General features: G+C 49.7%; 1 protein-coding gene across 1 annotated transcript in view; it reads right to left on the bottom strand.

Moving 5' to 3' along the window:
* The window catches only part of LOC146813464 (uncharacterized), an 89,577-nt gene that overhangs the window by 19,425 nt on the left and 46,644 nt on the right, over nucleotides 1–23,508 (bottom strand). The window contains exon 5 of the mRNA XM_085620231.1: nucleotides 23,320–23,421. Coding sequence (XP_085476357.1) covers nucleotides 23,320–23,421 — 102 coding nt within the window. The remainder of the gene's footprint in view (nucleotides 1–23,319; nucleotides 23,422–23,508) is intronic.

Genomic DNA, 23,508 nt, shown 5'->3' with positions numbered 1-23,508 from the left:
CCGGAGACACCCGGAAGCGGGGAGACCGTGACCCTGCGACGCCGGAAGGCGACATCGAGCCGAGGCCGCCCAGCGACATCGAGCAGAGGCCGCCCAGCGACATCGAGCCGAGGCCGCCCAGCGACATCGAGCCGAGGCCGCCCAGCGACATCGAGCCGAGGCCGCCCAGCGACACCGAACCGAGGCCGCCCAGCGACACCGAACCGAGGCCGCCCAGCGACACCGAACCGAGGCCGCCCAGCGACACCGAACCGAGGCCGCCCAGCGACACCGAACCGAGGCCGCCCAGCGACACCGAACCGAGGCCGCCCAGCGACATCGAACCGGAGCCGCCCAGCGACATCGAACCGGAGCCGCCCAGCGACGTCGACCCGGCGCCGAGCGGAGCCGATCATCGTGAAAAGGGCAGTAAGTGGTAGAGGGGGCGTCTGAGGCCCCGTGGAGCCCTAAAAGACCATTCTAGGGGCTAGAGGGGTGTTAGAACCAGCCTGGGAGTGCCAGGGGTGAACTGAGACTGGTGCAGTGACCTCTGTGAGGGGTTGTGTATTTTGGGAGAGCCAGATCCTTAGGTTACCCCTATTCTACCTCAGTTCAGGCCCAGCCTTGACCAACCTAGGTGGGACACCCCCCATGTCATCCAAATGACCACAAGCTGTACTTGGGCGAAGTAAAACCAAACTACCTCGTGAAAGGGTTGTGAACTGTAATTGTCATTGATGGTGTTATTTAAGTTATTGAGGGTGCTTTATTTATTGTCTTCCACTAATTTATTCCTGCACTGTATCTATTGCCTGGCTGTATTTATTTGCCATCTGTATTTATTGCACCTATATTTATTCCGTGTTTATTTATGACCTGATCCTATTTATTGAAACCCCACTGTGGTATTATTTATTTGACCTGCTATTTTCAAGAAAAGTCTTATGGTATTGTATGTATGTTTTGAAACCTGCAACTAAGAGAAAATAAGATAAAGACAAACTACTTTCTTTCATAATTTTTACGGTGTAGAGTCGTTTTTGGAACGGATGAACGCATGGTTATTGTGAGGGTGTGACGTACGCTTAACACGGTGCCTGACCCCCGACCGCTCGAGCCAAGCTACCATTGTGCTGGGAACCTGGTGACTGCTAACCCGGTCGCCCGGTTTCCAACATAAAATTGGTGTTCAGTGGTGGGATTGAGCTGTGCTTGCGTCCACTCGACAATAACTTTGGGTAGTCCATAGGCCTACACCGGGAGTTTTCTCCAAGCGGACTTCCTAATTTTGAGCTTTGTTTTTTCCAAATTTACTTCTGGTGGTGGGAGGAGGTATTACAAAAGGTACCCCCCTGCATAGCTTCTGTAAGCAACTGTCTTCTATCCTGAGTGGGCAAAATGGAGTTTGTGTTGGAGGATGTGGAAACCTACACTGTGGCCCAACTCAGGGAGTTTTGTGAGCGAGAGGGGGTGTTTTGTCCCCAAGGTGCAAAGAAGGGTGAGCTCCAAACCAGCTTGAGGGCTTGGGGGGAGGCACGACGAGAAAGTAAGGCTGAAAAGGAGGACAGGGATGGAGAGACTGACCGCGAGGGGGCTGGTTTGTACCAACCTGAGGTGGGGATCCTAGTAGAGGGGCCCAGAACACTTTCAAGGAAGGGCAGCAGTGTCTCTAGTGGCGGCTTATCAGAAGTAGAATTAACTGACCGGAGGGAGAAAAGACAGCTCACATGGAAGTTGGCGGAGCTGGAGAAAGAGAAGGAGGAACAGAGGATGGCTCACGAGTTGAGGCTCAAGGAGATAGATCTCCAGATCCTACGAGTCGGGGCACAAACTGTTCCTAATGGTGGCAGCAAAGACAAAGAAATCACCAGGGAACCCAAACCCTATCTGCCAAAAGACATAGTAGCTAGCTATAGTGCAGGGGATGATATCGCCAAGTGGCTAGCGGCCTATGAGGTCTCGTTAAGAGCCCATGGGGTTCCAGAGAAGTATTGGGGAGGGGGATTGTATAAATACATGCCTCCAGCTGGCAGGGATACATTATTGGCCCTGGAGCAGGATGAGCAGACCCACTACCCCACCATGAAAGTGGCGCTCGTAAGAAAGTTTGGACTAACACCCGAGAAGTACAGACAGAAGTTCCGGGGTAGCCACAAACTGGGCACACAGAATTGGGTGGATTTCCTGGACTATGCAAAGAAGGCATTAGAGGGTTGGATACAAGGCAGTGAGGTGAGGGACTACGAGGGGTTGTTTGATTTGATGTTGAAGGAACACCTGCTCAAAAAATGTTTCCCTGAACTGCGTCAACACCTGGTGGATAGCAAGCTGACCAATCCCCGGAAGCTTGCTGAGGAGGCGGACATTTGGGCTAGTACCCGGGTGTCCACAAGGGGGACTGGAGGGGACTCTCAAAAGACCGGACAGGGCACCCCCCAGAAGAAAGAGGGAGGGGAAAAGAAAGCAGAGTTCTCTAAAGGCCCCCAAAATAATTTTCAAGGGAAAGGAACAGGATTCACCCCTAGGGCTAACCCACCCAGAAACCCTAATCCTGGCCAGAGTCAGCAGCCAAGGGTTGTCCATTGCTACGAGTGCGGTGGTGTCGGACACTATAAGGGAGATGTGAAGTGCCCGAAAAGACCACCCCCTCCCATTGGAGGAAAGGCCCCCGGAGTAGCTAGTGTAGTGCTTGGGGAGGAGATGCCTTTAGATAAGGGAAGGGAGTGGGCGGGTGTCACTTTAGTGTCCCTGGGAGAACGGGAGATGGTTCCTAAGATCCAGGTGCCCGCAAATACCACAAAGTATGGGCAATGGGTCACCATCAATGGCCAAAGAGGGGAGGCTCTGAGAGACACAGGAGCCAGTATGACTATGGTACGTAGCCAACTGGTGTCTCCAGAGCAGGTGATTCCCCATGTACTCCACCCTGCCGCGATGGCGGATGGCAAAATGGGCCACTATCCGGTGGCCGAGGTTCCATTTGAATGGGAAGGGGTTGCAGGGTCACTTCGAGTTGCCGTAAGCCCTGCCGTGCCAGTCGATTGTCTGCTGGGGAATGACATGGAGCATAATGCTTGGAAGGAGGTGGAATACCGGACTCATGCTGAGATGCTGGGTACACCTGACTGGGCCTGTGTCAGCACCAGGTCTGCGACTACCCGGAGGGGGAGTTCGTTTAGGCGGGAGCCTGGAACAAAGGCACCGCCGGCAGCCAATCAAGGGAAGAACCGAGGACAGGAGGAGCCTGCCTTGGCATCCGCGCCCCGTGTGACGGATAGGCCACCGGAGGTGGTGGACCAGGAGTCCGCGGAGGGGGATGTTACCAAACTGGAGAACCTACCCATCCCGGCCGAGTGGCACGTGGAGGGAGGGCCGACCAGGGAGGAATTCTGCAGGGGCCAGAAGGAGTGTCCTACCCTTGAGGGACTGAGGCGACAGGCCGAAGCCCAGGCAGCAGGGAACGTTGAGGGGAACTATAATATTTACTGGGAGGATGGCCTCCTCTACAGTGAACCCAAGGCACCCATGCACGGATCGTCACGGGCCTTGGTTGTCCCTCAACGTTACCGAGCCTTCCTTCTGGAATTGGCTCATGAGATCCCCTTGGCAGGACACCTGGGGCAAGACAAGACCTTTGCCCGGCTTGTCCCACACTTTTATTGGCCTCAGATGAAAGTGTCGTCCGACACCTACTGCCGGACGTGCGTGTCTTGTCAAGCCAGTGGGAAAACAGGGGTGAAGCTGAAAGCTCCCCTGGAACCACTTCCTGTCGTTAGCACCCCCTTTGAAAGGGTGGGCATCGACATTGTGGGTCCATTAGATCCGCCTACTACAGCTGGTCACAGGTTTATCCTGGTTTTGGTGGATCATGCCACACGATACCCAGAGGCAATACCTCTGAGGACCATTACCGCACCTGTTGTGGCTAGGGCTCTGATGGGAATCTTTACCCGAGTGGGTTTTCCCAAGGAAGTTGTGTCCGACAGGGGGACCAACTTCATGTCAGCATACATGCGGGCGATGTGGAAGGAGTGTGGAGTGACCTACCGGTTCACCACTCCTTACCACCCCCAGACCAATGGTCTGGTGGAGAGGTTCAATAAGACCTTGAAAGGCATGATCAGAGGTCTGCCTGAAAGCCTGCGGAGGAAATGGGACGTCCTCCTACCCTGTCTATTGTTTTCCTACAGGGAAGTGCCACAGAAGGGAGTGGGCTTCAGCCCCTTCGAGCTTTTGTATGGGCACCCTGTGCGTGGACCTCTCAGCCTGGTGAGAGACGGATGGGAAAGAACTCCCAGAAAGCTTCCCCAGGACGTGGTGAGCTACATGCTGGCCTTCCGGAGCCAAATGGCTAAGTTGTGGAAACAAGCTTCCGACAACTTGGAAGCCAGCCAAGCAGTGATGAAGGCGTGGTATGACCACAATGCTCACCCGGTGGAGTTGGAGCCTGGCCAGAAGGTGTGGGTGATTGAACCAGGAGAGCTTAGCGCCCTCCAGGATCGCTGGTCAGGACCCTTTGAGGTGTTGGAGAAGAAGGGTAAGGCTACCTACTTGGTGGACCTGAAGACCCCTCGTCAGCCCCTACGGGTGCTGCATGCCAACCGCCTCAAACCCCACCATGAGAGGCCTGAAGTCATATTGCTGATGGTGACTGACGGAGCAGAGGACGTGGAAAGCGAGCCTCTCCCCGACTTATTTGCGTCTCAAGAGAAGGATGGGTTGGTGGAGGGAGTGATTCTCTCCCCGTCCCTAACTCCTGAACAGCAGGAGGACTGCCGCCAGGTCCTGGGGCAGTACTCTTTGTTGTTCTCCCTTGTTCCGGGTAGGACTCACCTGTGCGTCCATGACGTGGACACAGGAGACAGCCCACCTGTGAAGTCAAAGATCTACCGGATGACAGACAAGGTGAAGGCCAGCATTCACAGTGAAGTCACTAAGATGCTGGAGCTAGGAGTGATTGAACCTTCCAGCAGCCCCTGGTCCAGTCCGGTGGTACTAGTACCAAAAGCTGCACCACCGGGTGCCCAACCGGAACTGAGGTTCTGTGTGGACTACCGGGGACTGAATTCAGTAACCAAGACTGATGCTCATCCGATCCCGAGGGCGGATGAACTGATTGACCGGCTGGGAGCTGCCCAATATTGGAGTACCTTTGACCTTACATCCGGGTACTGGCAGATCTCTCCGACTGATGGAGCTAAGGAAAGGTCAGCCTTCTCCATGCCCAAGGGCCACTACCAGTTCTGCGTGATGCCCTTTGGGCTTAAGAACGCCCCTGCCACGTTTCAGCGTCTGGTGAACCAGATCCTTGCCGGAATGGAGAGTTTCTCTGCTGCTTATCTGGACGACATTGCAGTCTTCAGTAACAGCTGGGAGGATCACTTGCGTCACCTGCAAACTGTTCTCCAGGCCCTGAAACAAGCTGGGTTAACGATCAAGGCCAGTAAATGCCAGATCGGGCAGGGGTCGGTAGTGTACCTTGGACACTTGGTGGGTAGGGGAGCGGTGCAACCCCTACAGGCGAAAATCGAGGCTATTATGGCCTGGGAACCCCCCCAAGACTCAGACTGAGGTCCGAGCTTTTCTGGGCCTCACAGGATACTACCGCCGCTTCATGAAGGGGTATGGTACCATTGTGGCCCCCCTCACGGAGCTTACGTCCAAGATGCAACCTCGACGGGTAGTCTGGACGGAGGCTTGTCAGCAGGCCTTTGTGAAACTGAAGCAAGCCATGTGCGAGGCCCCAGTCTTAAGGGCCCCAGATTTTTCCAAGGAGTTCATTGTCCAGACGGATGCATCGGAACATGGCATTGGGGCAGTGTTATCGCAGCTCAATGAAGAGGGTCTGGATCAACCCGTGGTCTTCCTATCCCGGAGACTACTTCCCAGGGAACAGAAGTGGAGTGCAATAGAGCGTGAAGCCTTTGCCGTGGTATGGGCTCTGAAGAAGTTGCGGCCATACCGGTTTGGCTTGCACTTCCTAGTTCAGACCGACCACCAACCCCTTCGTTGGCTGATGCAGATGAAGGGGGAGAATCCCAAGTTGCTAAGGTGGTCTATCTCCCTACAGGGAATGGACTTTCAGGTGGAACATCAGCCTGGAGTGGACCACGCCAATGCAGACGGTCTCTCAAGGTATTTCCGCCTTAGTGATGAGAACTCCCAAGGGGTTGGGTAGCTCTCCCCACTTTCAGCTGGGGGGGGACGCGTGTTAGACCTGTCAGCCCTTTGGGTGGTCCCTCCTCATCATTATTTATTTTGTCCCACTTCTGCCTCATACCCTATAATAATTTTTCCTTTTTGGGAACCACCAGACTTTTTAGTGTTGATGCAGGGTCAGGGAGCCATTTTCCCTACCCCTGGAACTTCTGTCTGAGGGCCTGAGACACAAAATGGTGGCCACCCATTGTCACCTGAGAAATAGCCAGAACACACTAGAGGTTTCTAGAACCTTCTGCAACATTCTAGAACCCTGGGACAGAGGGAGGCAGTTTAGAATGTTGGGAGGCCATCTCAGGGAGGCAGTTGGTAGTTGGCACCTGACTGGAGAGGAGAGAGGAGAGAGGACAGAGATTCAGAAGGAGGAAGGAGTAAGGCAGCAGGGGTGGAAACCAGTGCTTGGAGTGGGGTCCAGAAACCCACCCTTGATGCTAGTCCCTACTGACCAAGCCCAGCCTAGAGCCCTGTGTGGGACCAAGACCAGGAAAACCATCTTAAGGACCTGAACATTTGGAACAGGCCTTACAAAGGAAGAACAGCAAGTTCCTGACCTGTACAGCAGTGTCTTCCTGGAGTCCTGACGTCGAGAAGCCTGGAGACCTGGAGCCCGAGGTGGAGAAGCGGCACTGACAGAAAGCAGACGTCGTACCCGGAGCCGCCAGAGGTCGAGTTGAGGGCGCCGACGGAGGTCGTGGAGAGTCACCGGAGGTCGAGTAGGAAGTCACCTGAGGTCGAGGTGAGGCGTCGACGGGGGAGTGAAGTCCGCCCTCCGGAGTCGCCGGAAACCAAGGTGAAGCGCGCAGGAGGTCGGGAGTGGAGATCGCACTCCGGAGTCGTCGGAGATCGAGGTGAAGCGCGCCGGAGGTCGGGAGTGGAGGTCGCACTCCGGAGACACCCGGAAGCGGGGAGACCGTGACCCTGCGACGCCGGAAGGCGACACCGAGCCGGAGCAGCCCAGCGACACCGAGCCGAGGCCGCCCAGCGACACCGAGCCGAGGCCGCCCAGCGACACCGAGCCGAGGCCGCCCAGCGACACCGAGCCGAGGCCGCCCAGCGACACCGAGCCGAGGCCGCCCAGCGACACCGAGCCGAGGCCGCCCAGCGACATCGAACCGGAGCCGCCCAGCGACGTCGACCCGGCGCCGAGCGGAGCCGATCATCGTGAAAAGGGCAGTAAGTGGTAGAGGGGGCGTCTGAGGCCCCGTGGAGCCCTAAAAGACCATTCTAGGGGCTAGAGGGGTGTTAGAACCAGCCTGGGAGTGCCAGGGGTGAACTGAGACTGGTGCAGTGACCTCTGTGAGGGGTTGTGTATTTTGGGAGAGCCAGATCCTTAGGTTACCCCTATTCTACCTCAGTTCAGGCCCAGCCTTGACCAACCTAGGTGGGACACCCCCCATGTCATCCAAATGACCACAAGCTGTACTTGGGCGAAGTAAAACCAAACTACCTCGTGAAAGGGTTGTGAACTGTAATTGTCATTGATGGTGTTATTTAAGTTATTGAGGGTGCTTTATTTATTGTCTTCCACTAATTTATTCCTGCACTGTACTATTGCCTGACTGTATTTATTTGCCATCTGTATTTATTGCACCTATATTTATTCCGTGTTTATTTATGACCTGATCCTATTTATTGAAACCCCACTGTGGTATTATTTATTTGACCTGCTATTTTCAAGAAAAGTCTTATGGTATTGTATGTATGTTTTGAAACCTGCAACTAAGACAAAATAAGATAAAGACAAACTACTTTCTTTCATAATTTTTACGGTGTAGTCGTTTTTGGAATGGATGAACGCATGGTTATTGTGAGGGTGTGACGTACGCTTAACACGGTGCCTGACCCCCGACCGCTCGAGCGAAGCTACCATTGTGCTGGGAACCTGTTGACTGCTAACCCGGTCGCCCGGTTTCCAACAGAGGGACAGTAAAAAAACAGAAAGAATAAATTATCCTACACCGAGCCAAGATGGTGACGTAATCTGAGAGCTAGGTGAGGACCCTCTCGCACCCATCCTCCAGCTATCTGCCCTGCACTGCTGTATAGGGCACTGCGGGGTGTTCCAATAGTGAAGAACGTGCACAAGAAACAGTCGACAAAGGGACAGTGATCCTTGGCTGCTGAGAGCGCCACGGCCTGTGCAGACATGTGCCGGACTGCAGTGGGTGGTCCCAGAGGCCGAGACCTGAGCTCCGGAGAATGAGGCTGGCTACAACGAGTTGAGCCCGGTCCTGCACTGAGTCAGGTGCAGTGGGCTTTCCCCTGCAGTCGGCTAAGATTGGGAGCACTCGTGCGCCCCCCTCTCCCCCCCCCCCTTGGAGGTAAACGCGAATGGGACATCACGGCGCAGCTTGGATGCACGGCTGAGAGTGTGGCCTCTCCTCCTGCCCGTTGATAGGAAGAGCATGGGAGAGAGGGGTGAGATTGTCGACAAAGGATGGAGCCCTGACCTGCAGGGAGACTGGTGGGGTGGGCTCCCATCTCAATTGGACTAGCACTATGAGCACTAGCGCCCCCCTCCCACTCTCTCAGGGGGGAGGGTGGTGGAACACTGGTGGCACAGTTCGGGCCGCTACTGGGACTGCGACTTCCCTTCTCACCGTTGTGGAGCAAAGTAACAGAGAAAGGGGCAAAGATGTACTGCGACAGGCTCCGGAGGAAACTGAAAAGTTTGAATGCCCCGTGTGGGGCCTGGCGCAAAGTGAGAGGGCTGGCCACACATGCCCTTAGGCCTTGCCCGGCCAGCATTGGTGCGATACAGACAAGAAAAAAACAAGGATCGCAATTGAGGACGGTGGGGGTGGGAGGCACCGGTGGACAACACATAGATAAGAGCAGCGGCAACAGCAGACACACTGCACTGAAATTCACTGAGAAGTGGGAGCACAGTGGCCAGCGAGGAGGGTGCCAGAACCCGTTGAACCAGGTCTTTGCAGAAAGCAAATATTGGAGAAATAGAAGACGGGCACTCAGGGAGCATTATCCCGCTTGCAGCACTGTGCAAAAAGAGACACACTGGTAGTGATAGACAAGCAAGGGGAGGTGACCCACGAGAGTCTGACTCAGAGGGGCAGCAACATCTGTGCTCTCCAAACAATTGCGGGGGCAAACACACAAACCCCTCCTCCAATAAAAAAAAGCCACAATAAGACCAATGGAGGAGCCCACACCCCAGACCTATAAACCAAATAAATATGCTGTGCCCAGGCAAATGACGGCGGAAGGGGCAGCAACGGCTGGGAGCCAAGAAACAATGGAGCCCTTGCTAGGGGCCATAATGAAGGCGATTCTTGATCTCAGAGTGACCCTGGAGTCTAAAATAGACAGTCACCATAAAGGTAAACCTCATCCGGGCAGACATGAATAAAACCTCGGAGAAAGTCGCAATCGCAGAAACGAACATTAGTAATATCCAATCTACCACTCGAAAACTGGAAGGAAGAGAACAACAAGTATCACAGCAACACAAAATAATGGCCGCAAAGTTGGAGGGCCAAGAGGGGAGGGCCCGCAGGGTGGTGGGGGGTACCAGAGGGGATGGAGGGTCCCTCAGTGGACCTCTTGCTAGAGGACCTAATCATTAACCAGCTGAAGCCCAAGTGCCTTTCCAATTTCTTCTCCATTGAACGGGCCCACAGAGCACCTGAGCCCCAACCAAAACCAGGGGGCCCTCCCAGAACCATCATAATTCTTGTATTGTAATTGCATTTATATAGCACTTACTACCCCTGATGAGGCGTCAAAGCGCTTTTTCGGCGAGCAGCATGCTACTCTGGAACCCATAAAGGATTAGTGGTGAATTAGTATAGTGAAATATGAAAGTAGTTTGAGTGGTGGATATTAATCAGTTATTTGGATTGAGAAGGACAGCGGAGTACTAAACTATTGCGATCGGGACGGTATTCCACAGACTGCTCGCACACAGAGAGACCTTTACCACCAGAATGCAACAATTAGGTTCTTTACGAATTTTACCCTTTTAGTACAGCACCAACGACAAACCATCAACGAGGTTAAGGAGCGCAATGGCAAGTCATGGTACTTCACAACACCGGAAGAAGTGTGGAACTGGCTCAAAGGAGGAAGAGCAGCCGGGCCACTAAGGCACCAGGAGCGAGACTGGCGACAGCGCAGGGACTTGGACAATGGACCACCCAGCAAAATGCAAGACCACACAACGGATAACTGACCCTCCTCCGGAGGATGTCCTCTTGGCACACATACAGCTGACAAGTACAGGGTTGGTGGGGTGGGGGGAGGGGGGTAATATTGAACCTGATAACGAGAATTCAAAATCACATGGGAAACCAGGCCGGAAGGACAATGGTGAGCAACCAGCTAAGAACTGGTTTCCAATCACGGGATACGTAAGTGACAACTTCAAAAAAGGTACATAAGCTGGGACACACGCTAAAATATTAACCAAGTGAGGGGGGGAGCAGGAGGGCCACCATTTAAACAAAGGAGGCAGAGCCAACCAACCCCATTAAGTAGTGATGATTAAGTTTGGGCGACAGGTGCTCTGCATATTGGGTCAGTGGGTAGTTTTAGATGTACAGGGTGGCAGGGTGGCAGGGTGGGGGGGGGGGTGTTAGCAATGGGGAAATGTTTTTGCATTTCTTTGTTATGTAAGATTCACAAAATGTTTGATACAGCATTGGAAACACCAAAATGCACGGTACATAAAACCTGGACATATAGAGGCAGAGGGGGTGGGAGAGGGCAGTTTTAAGGGGGGGGCTGCAGTTTACCAGAAACTAGTAATGGCGTTCCGATCCACAACCACGTTGCCAGACCTGACGTAGAATATCAATGGCTTAGTTCATAAAATCAAGTGTACCATGGTTCTACAGTACTTACGTCGACAAGCCCCAACCTCGTACTGTTACAGGAGACGCATCTGCGAGGTAATAATTATTTAGCACTCAATCAATTTGGCTACACTCTACTGGCCCACAAGGGATTCACATCGTGCTCCAGCGGTGTGGAGATTCTTGCAAAAAATGCGATCTCCTTCATGCCGGGCCACCCAGGACATGGGAGGGCCGAACTCTTGATATTTGTTCTATTTACGTACCGCAGAAACTCCATGCTGAGACTCTTCCGGAGCTCAACAAAACATTGCTTGAAATGCCCCAACGAATCCTAATTCAGGGTGGGGACATGAACGCCACAAACCACGATGTTGCCAGATGTGGATAGAGACGACAGGTACAGCCACTGGGCAGGAACCACTGCGAGAATTTTCAGAGGCGATAGGACTAAGACCTTTGGAGGATACCCAACCCGAACACTAGGCAATACACACACATTTCGGTGGCTCACAGTAGTGGGTTCCGCCTAGAGTACATATTTACCAAATGTATGCATGTGAGGCTATTCAGGGATGCGCAACATAGAGCCTGGGGCATATTGGACCGCTCACCAGTAGAGGTGGTGCTCTAGAGCTCCACTCGGGAATATACTCTCCCACCACGTGTGCAACCCTGGCACTTTAAGAACAGAGAGTTTGCGGACAAATTCAGGGGAAAAAACAGAACAATATTTTGAAGAAAATACGGGTTCCATTAGATCCCATTGCACCCTGTGGGAAGCACTTAAAGTGGTAGTTAAGGGCCATGTTCAGTCACTGGCCGGGGGCAAAAGAAAAGAACAATACGCTCAATATGAAAAGTTAGAACAGGAGATAGTGGTACTCAAGAAACAAATAGGACGAGTGGGGACATCGAACCCCGCCATCGGCCACAAACTGGCTACGGCAAAGCAAATTCAAAGAGCTGGCAAAATGCTGCTAGGTCCGATGCAATAGCCACGCACAGACGGCTATATCATGTGGTAGATAAGGCAAACAAGTTGATAACATGGTTAGAGAGGAGAGACAGAGACCGAAATTGGGTTCTAGAAATACAGAAGCCTGACGGCTCCTTGGAAAAGTCAGGTAAGGCAATTGCTGAAACCTTTGCAACTTACTATGTGACAGTGTACCAATCAGTCACAGTTCGAACTGGAGACGACTGCGCCAAACTGCTAAAAGACCTCAGACTCACGGAACTAACGAAGGACGATAGGGAGGACATGGATAAGGATCCGACAGTCAAAGAAATAGCGGGGGCCATCCGAGATCTACAGTCTGGAAAGGCAGCTGGCCGAATGGACTACCTGCTGAACTCTACAAGTGAGTAGCAGATAAAGTGGCCCAGCCGATGCTAAATATGTTCCAAGAAGCGCTAAAAGACAGGAGACTGCTGGAAGACCTGAGAACGGCACTGTGTAGCTCATACATTCCCATCTCCCTACTTAATTTTGAAGCTGAGGTTATAGTGAAGATTCTAGCAAACCAGATACATCTGATACGCTCTACAATAGTCTACCCTGACCAGTCAGAATTCATGCCGCACTGAAGCACGAGGCTGATCCTCCGGTGCCTACACTGAGTTATGCATGAATCAGCAGCCCGAACATCAGAGGCAGCAGCGGTACTCATTAGTTGCTCGAATGGAATTTAACAGTATCGAATGGCCATACCTCTTCGCGGTTCTAACCAGACTGGGCTTCAGACCACTTTTTTCGCGTGGGTCGGTCTCCTGTACTGCGACCCGCTGGCAAGAGTCCAGTTAAATGGGACAGTGTCCAGACCATTCATGCTACACAAGGGGACACAACAGGGGTGTCCACTCTCCCCTAGGATTTTTGTGATGGCACTGGAGCCGCTGGTAGTGTGGGTGCACGGTGATCCTTTGGTTTACGGTATAGATATTAGGGGCGGCTGGGAGGAACATATTCTTTGTATGCTGACAACGTATTACTTTATGGCCATTAACCCAGCCATACTCATGCACATATTCCAGCTCTTTGCCAGCTACTCCGGCTACCAGATAAACTGGGACAAGTCATTAGTATTCCCTCTGGCCGGAGTGCTCCTGCCCCTTACATCCGAATGTGTGGCCCTGGCCCCAACGGGAAGAATTCAAGTAGCTGGGTATTCAAATTACTAAGTCGGAAGACAACTTCATGGCCTTATGGAGGGATACAAGCACAAGTGGGACTAGGAAATGAGATGCTGTAACACTCTGTTGTATGTGATAAGTGGCTCTCTTCTCTTCGCCACCGCTGAAATCACCCTGTCTCTGTATTATTGTAAAGGTGTACCAGCAGCTGTCCAATAAAAAGACATTTAAAAAAGAAAATTATCGAACACCTTCGGAGAGATTGTCCATGGTGTGGTGGTCATTAGTTTATTTTTTTTATTTTTTTTCTCAAAATCAAACTCAAGCTTTGGGTATTTGTTTTAGGAAAAGTATGACTGCTAGCGGTCATGTTTGGCGGAAAGTCAAACTTTTTCTTCAATGACAAAAGCTTCCATGACATTGGCTCTTGTCAATGTTTGGAGATTAGGCAGGGTGGGCGAGCAGATTCAATTCAGGGTGCCGGACGTAAAGCCCTCCACCACCGTGTGCTTTTACTCGGTCTGCTAAACCCTGAATCAGGCCCGCTGTCTAGAGAAACCATGGGCGTAAAACAATGGCTAGAAGGCTACCCAAGGGACTACTTGTGGTTAGACTATTTGCAAGCACTTGTCCCATCACCTTTTGTATGTTTTATTGCCATTAATACTCTTGGAAACCTGAGACAGGCACACCTTTCAAAACCTACCACTGTCAAAGTTTGTCATCTGCTGGGATGACTGCACCAAAAATGTACTGTGCTACTACTCAAATTACAGCCATACAGTCATATGGAGTTTTAACGCGGAGAACAGAGAATTGCAGTAGTCCAATATGAATAAAATAGATAAAGAGCTGGCTGATAGAACAATTACCAAGAAAGCACAGGTCACTCTACCACAGACTGTCTGGGACGACCCGAAAGCCGATCAGTCGCAGGGCCTCCGAGATTGCGCAGATGACGCAAGTCCTAGCAAACAGCCGATAATCTCTAAAAGAACTCCACCCTCAATATCAGCCACTCCTTTCCTGCACAAAAACAATACTTTGAGGCTTTTTCCTCTTTCTTCGGGTGCTGCAAAGATACTTCTCCTAGCATTTTGACCCAGTTTCCCAGTGTTGGTAACTGGGAATGCGCCAAAACATGAGTGGATGCGTGGGAACACCCACGCTCCACCCATGGAACGCCTCCCTGGGACAAAGTAATGCAATGCAGTGGTTTGCACTGCGTTGCGTTACTCTGAATTTATCAAGCCACGCAGGGCCACACAAAGTGGCCTTGCCGGTCTTGATGAATCAGACTTTGGTTATGCGTCGGCCATGCGTTGCTCTGCAAGGGCGATCAAAAACCTTCATAAATATGCCCCTCAGTATTTATGGGCTGTTTTCCCAGTTTAGGAGCGAGACCACCTGGGTGATCCAATTATTAGGTTAAATCGGATATATACAATTGGAAAAGCAAAGGGGCTAAAATGCATCCTTGCTTCAGGCATTTGTTGGCGGTCATCCTTGGAGAAAGAGTATTATTTGCCAACTTAATTTGGAGCTGGGTGTTTTCATGCAGCATAAATAGGAAATGTAGCAATGTTTGATCAATGCCCCATTGACAGAGTTTTTCCCATAACCTTATTTGTTTCACTTTGCCTAAAGCCGGTGAAAAGTCGACAACGCTTGTATACCAAGCAATAAAGATGGCCGCCGGACTGTCGGGGCCTGTAAGAGGCTCCAGGCTTGGGATCATCTATCTGGTGAATATCCTTGATGTAGCTGGTCTCTTGCACTCATTGGAAGGGCACCCCGACCCACACCCACTTACCTTCGGATGCAGCTTGCAGACTGAGGAACAGATGTACTTCGCTGCACTGCGGATCCCATCTTTCTCGTCTGCGACCCTCCTTCACGGGATATACCAGTACGAGGTGACCATCTTCGTGGCAGCTGGCATATCGTGCTTGCACCACTACATTCGCCAACCTCCAGCAAGTCATTTCCACGCTGAGCGCGGAGTCATAAGAGGGGGGGGGGCCTGTTCTCTGGACAGTCGAGATCAGCCAACCTGTACGGTAGTTACCCGTCATCTTTCCCTGAGCCTGGAGAGGGGACCGGAGGGTCCGCGCTTGAAGATTCACAGATGTATCACACCCTGCCTGCTCTCCTAAAGCGTACGGATCTGAAGTTCTTTGGATGTATATGGTGAATCTTTTTTTGGACTGCTTATGTTGCCCTGGTGCCGGGAGTGGGACCTCACTTCTCCTCTCACACACATTAGGAGTGTCTGATACCCTTGGTTTCTCTCTTCTTCAAGTCTGGTCTCTAGACTCTGTGCTATGGATCACTTCCCAAGAACCACATGTGACTCCGAACTGATTCCAGCTGGCTTTAATGCGTACACTATCATATACCCCCCTAATCTATCCAAGAACGCTGCCAAGAAATTCTCACACAGGTCCCTTAAGTCTCACCCAGAAACCCTTCTTTCAGACCCCTACTTCTGCTCAAAAAAGGGAGAGACCATTAGTAACCTTATCTTCTACACTACTAGACGTACCCAATGGAGGTTAACCATACACTCTGATCACCACATCTACCAAAAAAAAAACATGGGCTTAGTCTCTCAACAGCTCCCACAATCGCTTGCTGAGCAGAGGCAACCATCTCCATCTATAACAAATCTATCCTCTTCCAAGTATCTTAGTGCAACCTAGAACGTCTTGACAAAATATTCCCACTTATCAAAAATACGTTGATTAATAAAACTGCTCTTGTGACTCACACCCAGCCTAACCCTGCAGTCATCTCTTACTGCTCTAGAGGTTTCTTCTCCACCCACCCATTGGCTTGTCTACACCCCAATGCCCGCCTCTCTGGATAGCCTACCCAACAACATCCTTGAGTCTCTCCACATGGGTCATCATAAATCAATGATCCCTCTCCCCTCCCTGGATGCAGAGAACACTGAATCACGCTGCCACTAAATCAACACCTGCACCCCATTTCTGTCGCCATCTGCTAAACATACCCACAATGTCTACACAGATGCTCCTACTACTCTACCGGTGGCTCTAAGGATATCACTTGCTAATGGGGAACCCCCAAATCTGACCAGCAACCGGGTTCATCTCCCCTCCATTGTCTAACAACCGGCTCAAGAAACCCGTTCTCTGGGTCAGCTATCCTGGATCCTCAGCTATCCCCTGCTCCACTCCCAGAGCCCTCCCTTCCCAACCACCCCTCAACTGCAGACACCGTAGCACTCCCTCTTCTCTAGGCCCTTTGCCCCCCCCCATTTCGCCCTCCTGTTCCAACACCCCCCCTTAGCTCCAAACTGACTAAGATCTCTCTGGAGAGCTTCAGCAACTCAAGGCCAACAGGCAGTGCCTACTATCGATCGCCTCTGATCTAGCCAACTATTGTTGTACCAACAAGCCTCCTGGCAAGAATATACACCCCGCCCCTCACTTACACCAATCGCTCTAGATTGAGCTCTCCTCCTTCCCCTCTAGGGGTCTCTACTACTACTTCTTCGTCTTCTTCTACACCTCCCCATCTATCCTGGATAACCACTTCCTATCCGAATACCCTCAGCCGGCCCTATAGGGTGATCGCTACTCTGACAACGAGATCTATTCCCTCCTCCTCATACAAAACTTTACACCCCATACCGCCTTGGTCAAATTCAGGCCATTTCACCACTCCATACAGAGAACCTAGGCCTAATAATAGACTAATAAACAAGTTCAGCCTTATGCAAATTCCCATCACACACACGAGTCCTTCATTGGCTTCATACCACAACTGAAGCGTATGTTACTCAATTGTCGTTTGGCTTCTACACACACAGCAGATATCGCAGACCTTGTCCTTACGCATGAGCTCGACCTCATAGTTCTGACTGAAACATGGTTGAATGTTTCCGCCACACCAATTTTTGACATCCTCATGCCCCCTTTATATGACATCAGATTAGATGGGCCCGATTCACAGAACTAACTTAAGACAAAATCCTAAACTTACTACAATTTTGGTATTCACAGAAGGCACTTACTCATTTCGGTATTCACAGAAGTTAGGAGTCCTAACTTTAGGACTCCTAAATGCCTTCTGTGAATACCGAAAGTCTTAAAATTAGGATGTTTCTCAGTAAAGGCACAAATTAAAAAACTGAGTCACTGGAAAAGGAACATTAGAAACACAAACCTGCACAAACTAACATCGGTTAGAAACCACATGCTAAACTCTCCGGAGGACATGTCAGATGTCCAGAACCTTACAGATCATTATTGCAATTCAATGACAAACATTTTAGACGATATGGCACCTCTGCAGCTAAAAAGAGTGCCCACAAAAAAAGCCTTGGTTTAATGGCAGCCTAAACACGGATAGACGCAATTTAAGACTGAATCTCCCCCACTCTTGATCACCTCAAGCCCCTAAGATCACAGCAGAGAAGTATCTACAACAAACTCATTCATACTGCTAAAGCTAACTTCTTCAGGAATCAATTAGACAATGCCAGGAACTGACCTAAAAAACGGTTTGAACTTGTCAAATCACAATCTAAGAGGCCACCCAACCCTCTATCTGGATCTACCTTGCTACCTAACTGAAGAAATGGCCCCTTTCTTCCATGGAAAGACAGGAAAGTTTGAAAGTGATACGTTCTGACTTGTCTCTCCTCCTGGTGCTTTCACACATCAGCCCCCTCCCCCACCCTCCACCCTTGGGGTCAGAGCGTCCAGCATCACCCCCAAAAATAATGCCTTGTGGAGTTCATTCAAATCCGTGGATGAAACTACCATTCTAAAAATCCTATCAACACTGAAAGCTTCCAACTACTTCAGTGACCAGCTCCCCGCGAAACTTCAAGGAGATTAAAACCTGGCTTCTCCCACTTTGGACCAAAATAGTAAATGCATCATTACTGCAAGGTTCTATACCAGACTGCCTCAAATCTGGACAGATCCCTCATTCTCAAGAAACCCACGGCAGATCAGACTGACCTAAATAACTAGCACCATATCTCCGATTTCCTGACGCTTTTAAAGCTCCTTGGAAAATGCGTCCACGCTCAACTATGCAATCACATTGATAACTTCCAGGTCCTAGACCAACACCATTCTGGCTTCGGTCAGGGCCGCAGCACTGAATCGGCCATTACTCACATGATGGATGACGTGCTGCAATTGCTTGATCATAATGAATCCTGCCTCCTAATCCTCCTCAACCTCTCATCAGCATGCGATACGGTCAAACCAGACAGCCTTCTTAATTTACTGGAACGTAGGATGGGACTTTCTGGTCCTGTCCTAGACTGGTTCGCCTCATTCCCCAACAATCGATCCCAAATAATAAAAATCAACCACTCCCTATCAAACCCCACACCTGTCACACTAGGTGTTCCGCAGGGTTCCTTGCTATCACCCACTCTCGTCAACCTGTTCATGGAACCATTAACTGAAATTCTGAAAGCATCTAACATCAAGCACCACATGTACGCGGACACCCAACTTTACCTTAAAATATCCTTTCCTGAAAAATATAAGTTTTCTTAATGCAACTTTATAAAAAGACTCAGAATTGGCTGACCAGCAATCACCTCAAACTCAACACCCTCAAAACAGAATTCATCTTAATTTCACCCCCAAACCCTCACTACACATTGCAGAATGGTTGAAAAATCTAGTAGCCCTCAATTGCATACCACAGGTCATTGACTCCATGAAATCACTAGGGAGAACACTCGACAAGAATTTCAACATGCAGGGACACATCAGCGCAGCTGCCAGAGGAGCGAACTTCCAAATGAGCATCCTAAGGGACATTAAACCCTTTCTCCCCCTTCAAGGACTTCAAGTCAAAGACGCGAAAACCCTTGACGACACTGAAATAAGAACATATAAATCAGTTTTTAGGATTCCCAGATATATTAGCCGTGCCAATATAAGACTACAATTTGGCCTAAAAAGACAAACATTGGCCCGACAATCCACATTTTTAAAAACCTTATGGTCATTGTCTCGTGCTGGAGAGGGTTCCCTTGCAAACCAGTGTTGGCATGAGATGATGAGAAGCGAATACGCGAGTAGCCGGCAAACATATCTAAATGAGGGTCTACGTACTTTTGATTGTCCAAACCTAGAAGACGAAATCAGGAGTAAAGTGGTTTATAAAAAAATCCACAAAAAAAAAAAATCAATTAACCAATCAGCTATTTTATTGTCGACTATAATAGATAAAGATTAACTTAGGAAAAAAAACACTCATGGTCAATTGCAAATTCTTTTGGTAAATTGGCACGCCAACCATATTTGCTGTTCCATTTAAAACCCTCAATTAAGTATAAATTTATGTTACTACGGTTCGGGAGATATCCGATTAAAGATGGACTACCAAAATGGGAAAACAAGTGGCCTCCTAAATTGTGTAGGTTATGTGGTTCTTGTGAGGAAACCTTAATGCATATAGTAACTTTATGCCCCAAATCGTTAGAAGAGCGGAAAACTATATTAAAGTCTATTTTTAATGAATTGGGGGTAAGATCTTGTAGAAACGCCATCATCTTCTGTCTAAATGGTGCCACTGCCCGTCTTATTTCCCGATTTGTTAAGTTTATATTTATAGTTGAAAAGAAACTTTGTAATATTGACAATTGAAGTGAAGATATTTACGACATGAACCGTTATAATGCTGTAATGTATTCTTAGGGTTATGCACGGTCTACTTTAAACCATAGTTGCTAAGGTTTGCTAGTAGAATGGTACTTTATTTCGATTACTAGCCCAAGTGCACTGTTGCTGTTTGTTATATCACTATTAAATGTTATTAGGGGTAGTGCTGGCATCCTTTAAACTAAAACAGTTCAAGTCTGCTTAGCAGAAACGCACATCATCTCCGAGGTTTGAACAATTGGATTTTACTACGACTTATCTTTTGTTCTCGCTTACATTGTTATAAAGCATTCTCTAGAACAGGGTTACTCATAGTACGGCCCGCGGACCGCCAGCGGCCCGGCAAGCCTTCCTTGGCGGCCCGCGGACCTTTCAGACATCGTACCGGTGTACGAGCGAGGAAGAATGGAGTTCAGGCAGGCAAGAGCCCTATTATGCACTCGAAGACGGAGGGCTGCTCTGGTTGGCTGAAGCTCCCGCCCCACGTTCGAAAATAGCCCGCAGTGTGCAACGATTGGCTACTCAACTGGAGGCTGCAGGCTGTCTCTCCAATGAGCTGTGGAGAAAAGGGAACCCTCCGGTTGGATGATGTACGTTGGAGCCGAAGCCCGCGCTTCGGTCAGCCTTTGTCTTCGTGTCCATCCATTCAATTGTAGTCACACGGACCGCTCGCCCCCGGTCAACTGGGCGAGGAGCCCAGGATGTTATAAGTGTACCACCCTTGGTCACCCTGGAACACGCCGCCGTTAACTGCGCTCGATTTCACGTTCACATCGTCTGCTTTATGCAGACACCATTTCGAGTCTCCCGGATACAGTGAAAGCACCAAGGCACACGTTATCTCACATTTATTATAAACTGAGGTCCAATAACTCCCAGACCCCTTTCTTTCTTTGGGAGGGAGATGGAGGGAGACGGAGGGAGGGAGAGGGAGACAGAGGGAGGGAGGGAGACAGAGGGAGGGAGAGTGAGGGAGATGGAGGAAGAGAGAGGGAGAGAGACAAAGGGAGGGAGATGGAGGGAGATGGAGGGAGATGGAGGAAGGGAGGGAGAGGGAGGGAGGGAGGAAGATGGAGGGAGGGAGGGAGAGAGACAGGGAGGGAGACAGAGGGAGGAGGCGACAGAGGGGGAGGAGGGAGACAGAGGGGGAGGAGGGAGACAGAGGGGGAGGAGGGAGACAGAGAGGGAGGAGGGAGACAGAGAGGGAGGAGGGAGACAGAGAGGGAGGAGGGAGACAGAGAGGGAGGAGGGAGACAGAGAGGGAGGAGGGAGACAGGGAGGGAGGAGGGAGACAGAGAGGGAGGAGGGAGACAGAGGGAGGAGGGAGACAGAGAGAGGAGGGCGACGGAGGGAGGGAGACAGGGAGAGAGACGGGGAGAGAGGGAGAGGGGGAGGGAGAGGGTAGGGAGGGGGAGAGGGAGAGAGAGAGAGAGAGAGATGTGTGTTTGCCGGGTCTGGTGGCTCAGTGGACGAAGGCGTCTGCTGCAGGGACCTGTGTTCAACCTCATGGTCACATTTTTTTTTTGCTTTAGCCCCGCCCCTCCCCCCGCCTCCACCGGTACGGCCCTCAGCCACAAACCACACTGTAAATTTGGCCCCCGAGAGAAAGTTTGTGAGTACCCCTGCTCTAGAACGATGTACGGTATATTGTAAACTAACGTTGCCAGCACAAAGCATTTTATTTTTTGTTGCTAAAGTCTATTAGCACAAATGCACATTATTGCTAATGTCGTTCCAAATGCAATTTTGCTATGGTCGGTTCTTTCTCATGCATTTACTGTTTTAAAGTTTAAGAGTAATAAAAGGTATATTGACAACTTTAGTTGTTAGCACAAGGCACTGTAGTTTGCGCTGCTAAACGTTTACTAGCACAATTGCACTTTATAGCTAATGTTGCTCTAAATGTAATTTTATTACGGGCGTTTTTATTTATGCAGCTTCCATGGTTTTAAATGCTTTTCTTAGAGAAATGTATTGTATACTGTAAACTATAGCTGCTAGCACAAAGCACTTTATTTTTGCTTGCTGATCCTTTGCAGCCAAACGAACTATGTTGAGGCTTAGTTGTAGATCTTGCTTGGATACAATTGTACACTGTAGCCGCAAAACAATTATGAAGGGAAGATGAATCTTTTTTATTTGAATGTTATATTCTTAATCTAATTTTATCTTGTATGTGTACTCTGCAGATTGTAATGATTTTAAGTAATCAACAAATAAATACTACCACTACCAGTGGTTCAAACCCTAGTTTTCTCCAGGCTGGAGTATGGAAATGCATCACTTTCAGGCCTTCAAAAGATCAAAGTTGACCCTCCCTCAGGGCTTCACTTAATTTAGTTGTGAGGCTCATTACCGGATCCAAACGCTACAACCACATCACACCAGATATGAAATCTCTACACCGGCTCCCTCTTGAGGCAAGAATTCAACCAAAAATTACAGGCATGACACACAAAGCCCTACACTCCAACACCCCCAGGTACCTTGCACAAAAACTGGATCTATCTGGCGGAGCTAGATCCTCAAAAAGTAATACATCTTTACTTCTGAAACCACAGAAATTTGAGAAGAAGAAAACCTATGACCGGGCCTTCTCTGGTGCTGCCCCATGAATTTGGAACTCCCTTACTTCTGAAATCTGAGTGAATCCATCAATTGCGCCTTTCAAAGCACAAGTAAAGCTGTAATTGATGAACAAATACCTACCCTAGCTCACAGGTCCTTGGGGCATCGACCATGACTATTATATAATTGCCCTATTATGCGCGGCACCTTAGTTTGTTACGTATCCGTTTCTTTATTTTGGGTCCCGAGATAGTTCCTCACCCCATATCCTCGTACCACCACTACAGGTTAGTATTGCATATCAATGTGTGTTTTGCTTACCTCCTGCATCCTGTTTATGTGTAAAGCGATCTGATACCCTCGTGGGTCATGTTCTCGCTACATAAAACTACATAAATAAACAAAATAAATAAATATATCCTAGGCCCCTTTTCACGTTTTGTCAGTCAGTAATTTTAAGTGGACTATATTGTTCATTGTTGATCGGCCTGGTCTTATACCAAGTTACCGGGGTAAGAATGCATTTATTTGGGAGTATTACACCTAAGATACCCTCCCCAAAGCTACGCCCCAAACTACAGGGCGACTCTCCTTTGCCAGAGGGGATCTGGAGGCTACAGAAGCAGTAACAGAACCAAAGGAGTCATCTGTTCCTAGGAAAACTACAATAATGTTAGTGCACTCACTTTCAAACCTACATTCTTTCTATCCCCCGTTTGCCTGGAGACGAAGAGCAAGCGCATTAAGGGGATCATATAGGTCATACTACAAACAAAATAAGACTGGCACAGTCTTCCACTCAGCAAAAACTAACGTAAAAACTTGTTTCATTAACAAATGTAAGACACCACAAGGAGTACACATATTGAAAGTATGCAAGTCGTGTGCATTATTGTGAATATATTAATTCTGATCCCAAGCAACTGAGCGTCTTTACTCACCCTGCGAGATTTCAACGCATTCTTTTTTTACACTGTTCAGATGATCAATGTAATAGGTCTCTGGTTCTTCTTTTATGCAGAATAAAAGAATCTCCTCTTGCCCTGTGATATAAATAAAAACAAAAGTAAACGAGACATGCTGATTATTTAAGCAAGAGTCTATACTGTAAAGAAAGACCGCGAGAGAGA

This window comes from Triturus cristatus, chromosome 7 (genome assembly GCF_964204655.1).
Source record: "Triturus cristatus chromosome 7, aTriCri1.1, whole genome shotgun sequence".
In the NCBI taxonomy this organism is placed as follows: domain Eukaryota; kingdom Metazoa; phylum Chordata; class Amphibia; order Caudata; family Salamandridae; genus Triturus; species Triturus cristatus.
The sequence above is the reverse complement of the archived record's forward strand: the minus strand, read 5'-3'. Positions and strand labels throughout refer to the sequence as shown.